The sequence below is a fragment of the Triticum aestivum genome, chromosome 4B, assembly GCF_018294505.1.
Source record: "Triticum aestivum cultivar Chinese Spring chromosome 4B, IWGSC CS RefSeq v2.1, whole genome shotgun sequence".
NCBI classification, from domain to species: domain Eukaryota; kingdom Viridiplantae; phylum Streptophyta; class Magnoliopsida; order Poales; family Poaceae; genus Triticum; species Triticum aestivum.
The window spans coordinates 196,807,731-196,813,847 of NC_057804.1; the positions used below are offsets into that span (position 1 = coordinate 196,807,731).

Genomic DNA, 6,117 nt, shown 5'->3' on the forward strand with positions numbered 1-6,117 from the left:
GTTTTCGCGTCTTTCAAACTTGTTTCGAGGGAATCGGGCTTCGACTGGCTAGAAGCTAGATCTGATCGCTTTCGGACTAGCTAGATCTGATAGCTTTCGTGAATCGGTTGTTTAGTCATCGGTTGCTGATGCGGATTGGCTAACTGGTAACCGGGATTCGCTCGCTAATCGGTAGATCTCCGTGCGGTTTGGGGTTAGGACTAGTGCGTTCCCACGATGGATTTTACTGAATCTGCTGTGTTTGATGTGTCGCAGGCGATGAGCTTCTGTCGGATTCCTTCCCGTACAGGGAGCTGGAGAACGGCGTGCTCTGGGAAGTCGATGGCCATGTAAGCGCTATATTCTCAGCTGCTCTGTGTGCGGTGCTTGGTTTGGTTATCTTGGTAGATCACGTGCTAGTTGGTTAATTCGACCTCGTCAATTTTGTCTCACAAAACACAGATCTGAATGAGCACCTTTCATCTAGGCATGTGATAGATTGATGACTGTTTTATTATCATATGAGTTATCCAGTTACCAGGCTTGTATCTGCTTTCATGACGTGTTAGTCCTTGTTATATTGTGCAGCGTTGACACTTCTAATGTTAAAATTAAGCATGTTTGTATCCTCTATTGGGGTTGGAGGTTTGGATTGATTGGTATGTTTTTTCTACACAAGCAAAAAAGATTACTACTGGTTGGTCTGGTGGATTTGCTTGTGTAAACAATTTCATCTTCTAAAAGTTATTGCGCACACACATTATCAACCGTTCATATCTAAAGCACTCACACTGCACATACACACATGATTTATCAACCGTTCATATCTAAAGCTCTAAAGCTCTCACACTGCACATTACTTTTCTTTGTGCTAGCATCGTTCAGATGTTTTTGTTTATTTGACCTGTATGGTTTTGAATGCTTCTAGTGGGTCGTTCAAGGAGCAGTTGATGTGGACATTGGAGCCAATCCCTCTGCTGAGGGTGGTGGTGACGATGAGGGTGTCGATGACCAGGCCGTGAAGGTGGTTGACATTGTTGACACCTTCCGTCTTCAGGTTGCTTGCTCTTTTTGATGCTCTTGACCTATCTACAGCGTATGCACTTGATGATAGTGCTAAGCCGTCGTGACCTTTTGCAGGAGCAACCTGCTTTTGACAAGAAGCAGTTTATCTCTCACATGAAGCGCTACATCAAGAACCTCACTGCCAAGCTTGAAGGGGATGACCTAGATGTTTTCAAGAAGAATGTTGAGTCTGCCACGAAGTATCTTCTTAGCAAGCTCAAGGACCTTCAGTTGTAAGTTCTCTCTTTGCCTTGCTCAAAAGTGCAGGCACTGTTTATCATTGATCTGTCCAGACACGTTAGTACTTTATTCTTACTTTGGTATTTTAGATGCTGGTAATTTATTCTATTGAACTTAAATCAGTGACGGGATTTTTTTATATTTTGGGGAAGGTAGTAATAATCTATCTATTCAACTTGCGCAAGTTCTAAAACTGGTGTTTCAGCTTTGTTGGCGAGAGCATGCATGATGATGGCGGCGTGGTGTTCGCGTACTACAAGGAGGGAGCTGCTGATCCAACTTTCCTGTACTTTGCACATGGGCTGAAAGAGGTCAAGTGCTAATGGCACAGTATGCTAAAATCTTTGGGGTCGTCAGTATTTTTGCTCTGCTCTATGTATGGTTGTCAGTCGACTCTCCAATGTTGGTGTCAGTAACTATCAGATGTTAAGTGTCTCGAAAACTTTCTGATAATTGTGGTATTTGCTTTGTAATGGTAATCGTGAAATTGGTGTGGTTGTGTTTTGGTCAATGCCTCGGCTTTTACTCAATAGTTGAAACAAGAGATTTTGCCCTGTGATTCTATCAGATTATCTTGTGTCTTTTGTAACACAGCAAATGAGCAAAGCAAAATGATCAATCATCGTTTGATAAGAATCATTTGAAATCAAGAACAAAATGATGAGTTTCACTTAATTGATGTGTTATCCTAAATACACATCGAGAAGAAAATAGGTTCACAAGGAATGTGACTACAATTCCTAAAAATTTCAGACTCTAAATACACATCGAGAAGAAAAAGTGAAATTTAGCATGAATAGTGTCATAAAAAGACGAGAGCAACATTTGATCCTATTCATATATGAATTTGTCTTTTTTGTTTCACAATGTACATTTCAAGTTTGGACCTGAAATATTTAGAGGTTGCAGTCACATTCCTTGTGAACATTCACATTTTTTTCAGAAATTTTGAGACATTTGAAATTGATGTTCTGAAATTGTAGCATCGAGCACCCCGGGTGGGAGCACAATATTCCTCTATAGAAGGGACCATGACACCTCTCTCCCTCTCAATCCCTTCTTTGTGTTTATTTTTGGATAATATGGAGAAGTTGTATATTTACCACTAGGGACAGGATTATTCATATTTTTTCATTTAGATTGCAATAGAACTTTCAGTGGTTCTTCTACATGATTGTATCCGCCATACTCCCAAAATACTTTGTTCCCCTGAAGGACATCATTAGGAAGTCATATAAAGATAACGGATGGGTATATTATTTGTAGAACACAAGTTTGATGCCTTCTCTATGGTAAACAAATCCAGCTACAATAACTGCAAATGTGGGTTTCTGAAGTTTGTGAAGACGATGTTCTTGGAGAATCGATGTAGAAATTTGTTTGCAACATCATCTACTTCCCGTACTTGTTTATTGGCCTAGAGAATCCATATGTGCGGGTTGGATTGCCAATTACCCTTTGTTATATACTCGCTCTATAAACTAATATAAGATCATTTAGATCACTAACAATCTTATATTGGTTTACAGAGGAAGTAGCATACATCTAAGCTCCATGCATGGTGGTTTGAAGCATCAATCACTGTACTATCTTTTGTGTTTATGTATGTTTTTTCCGAAGAATCACATATGCTTTGAGCTGAGTTGGGGCAAGGCTGGAAATCACTTGGAACTTGTGGCATGTGTTCGTACATGTTGCTCAATAGAACTTTGCTCTATCACTGTATTATAACACTAAAAATTAATTTGTGTTTTTTGATTAATGTATCTACAAATGTTTACGAGTGAGTATCTACAACTATTTATCATTGATCTGATATACATACATTAAGCATTGCGAGTTTTTGAAGTGCATTGAAACATGGGTTGCCCCCATTGATTACATTTCCTAGTTTCCCCAGGGTTCCTTCTCCATCAAGCTGAGGCAATGCTGCTCTTGCTTGTATTACATGGTTTTAGAAGGCACCATATTTGCAAGACAGGGTTCGACAAAAGTAGCAGAATCCCATTCTTCACTTTATTTTGTACTTCCTCCGTTCCAAAATAAGTGACTCAACTTTATACTAACTTTGTACTAAAGCTAGTACAAAGTTGAGTCACTTATTTTGGGACGGAGGGAGTACATCATTGCTATCATTGTTATAATCTGTTCACCTAAATTTACTGAACTAGATCTGGAATCATTAGTACACATGTCTGATGCTCAAAATGAAAAGGAGATGTATATTGTAATTGATATTGATGTGCTATATTGGAGTTTATGCTTGGCAAGTTAAGTAGATTTTCCACTAAAATATTACATCTCTTAATTTCAATAATTTGTTGGTGTAGGTTGAGCATGGCTGTTTGTGGTCCCGTCTGCGTCCAGGTAAAGCTTAGTTTGATAATGGCGGAGCCAAGGCATGGCGCATGCCAAGTATGACATGTGTAGTTTGGCATGCTAAGGTAATATGCTTTTTCAACCATTGCTGCGCACGCCCATTTGGTTATTACCTAAGTTGATGCTTATATTGTTAAGCATTGACCTTTCAGCTAAAGATGAATATGGTTAAAAAATATAGAGTGCACTAACTCTTGCTTAAATTTGTTCAGATACTATTAGATGACAATACTTCTGTAAAGTTTTCACTGCTCATTTACATATTTTCAAGCGTATATGACAAAACTGAAGCTTAGATTTTTTGGGGGGCAATTGAAGCTGGGGTTTAGACTATATTCTTCATGCATATATGAAAGAATTGGACATGATATAGACTGCATTACTCATCTCCCTCAAATACACATCATTTTCTTTTTCTCTGTTTTTGTTCTATAGCCAGCATTGGTAGTGAAATGAGATAGTATAGAGCGTGCGATGTGCTCCTGACGTGTACATTTTTTCTTATTATTTGCCACCTAATCTGTAGTCTCTTTTATATAATCTATTATAAATTGATATTTAAGATTTAATTAAGCTGATCAAAATGTGCTTACTAGAATTAGTTGTTTCTTCTCAAAGTCAAGTGCATAAAGCAGAGGACTTTAATGTGAGCATTGTTGATCATGATGTGCTTACTGATTTCCTCTGTTATTTTTACCACTACAACTGATTATGGCCTACAACATGGTGAAAGGTTTTATCAATTAATAGACAGTTTGTGATGGGTTGCATGCTCACCACAACCAGTTCTTCCAAGGCCACCCCTGGCTCCGCCAAACTCTTTTAGGTTTGCCTCTTGCTACCCATCTAGCTACTCCACAGTGGATGTTATTATTGTGGTTAGTCCTTAACTGAAAGAACCTGGAGGTGTTAATGCAGTTACTCCATGGACTACTTTGCACCGAAACATTTCTTTCAAAAAATTATTCACCTTGCCTTTGTTCTAGCGTACCACCTTTTATCAGCATGCTCCAGTGCCTACAAATTATTCCCTCTCAATGCTATCACAATTTGTGCCAACTTGAAATGTATGAAATTTCTAATCTCTATAAATTTCACCAATGGTCATGGCTCCAAAATATCAACTTGGTCAATTCATATGCTTAACTTTTCTTTCAGGTAAGTTTAGTTGCTCTTCCAGCCTATGCATTATTCTGGAGTTTATATTGCCTGAACATTAATTATTTTGTTGCATGATCTGGGATCCTACTTTGTGAGACAACCGTTCGTTTTTAACTGCATTGGCTTTGTCATTATTTCTTTTGGGCCCACTCAGCATATCAAAATCATTTTTTGCGTACTACACATTTATGCTTTATCCGCATTTTAACTCAACGTCTTCTTTTCAGCCATGGCCGCTACCTCGGTTTCTCTCAAGCTCTTATTATTGAAGTAATGTTTTTTGGCTCATAGTACGACATGCATGCATCCTTATCCGTAACTGTTTAACATCCGCTATTTGATCAGAATAATGAGTGGCATTGATATGAAAATTAGATCTAAGTAGGACACAAAGAAAATATCCTAATGTTTTTGAGATTAGTGAAGACGAGTCTCCTAAGAATACAAATGATCGCCTTAAATATTGCGCCTCTGACCTCTGCACCTCGAAGCACACACCTTGATGGCCGCGGCCGGAGCGGCCAGTGGCGCTGGGGAGGTGCATGGCTAACCTAGCAGAGGCTCCCTGCCCCCGTGTGGGCAAGGTCAGCGATGCACGTACGAATGGGTCAGATCGTTCTATGTTTCGTGGTTGCTTCCCTTAAAAAAATGTTCCGTGGCTACCGTATACTACAATCGGCGCCTCACAACAGGTCGGTTGCGCCGCCACCTGCTTCTACATGGGGTCATCTAGGGCAATTCTTATCTATCGAGGTGCAACTTCCGATCTAAGTCTAGAATTGTTGAGGAGGACGAGGGCGTGCGAGGGCGATCCACAGCGTGGGCACACGCCGGATCGGCCGGCCGCATAGCCTGTATGACGGGCAACGATGCAAGAAAATGATTAGGTTACCTTTATTCTCTCGCTCTCATTACCCATGACTTCTATGTTTCAATATTAGACTATTTTTGCCTTTGGAACTACAAGATTTTATCTGTAGAAATTACATGAATTAGTTTGGAAATATTCATGACGCATGAGGAAGGTTTTGCATTGTTTATCGCCTCGTGTAGTAAAGGATTTAGTTCATATATGTGAATAGATTTTCGCATTTGCTTTATGGAAGCTTTTACTCAAAATTGAATTGTTCATAGTCCACATTCCGACATCTACTTTGTTCGCTGGATTAAGATTTAGTTTATTGCCAAAAGAAATCAATTAGTTTACCAACCTAGGTTATTGCCCCCCTCCCCTCCCCTCCAAAAAAAAGGAATTCTGGTCTAGAGTCTCTGCGTCTTTTTTTGTTAGTATCC

At 39.4% G+C, this 6,117-nt stretch overlaps 1 protein-coding gene across 1 annotated transcript in view; it reads left to right on the forward strand.

The window, feature by feature from the left end:
- LOC123091791 (translationally-controlled tumor protein homolog) overlaps positions 1–1,795 on the forward strand; it is a 2,270-nt gene extending 475 nt beyond the window's left edge. The window contains exons 2-5 of the mRNA XM_044513401.1: positions 253–329; positions 908–1,036; positions 1,120–1,277; positions 1,490–1,795. Coding sequence (XP_044369336.1) covers positions 253–329; positions 908–1,036; positions 1,120–1,277; positions 1,490–1,607 — 482 coding nt within the window. The 3' untranslated portion in view covers positions 1,608–1,795. The remainder of the gene's footprint in view (positions 1–252; positions 330–907; positions 1,037–1,119; positions 1,278–1,489) is intronic.
- The last annotated feature ends 4,322 nt before the right edge of the window (positions 1,796–6,117 follow it).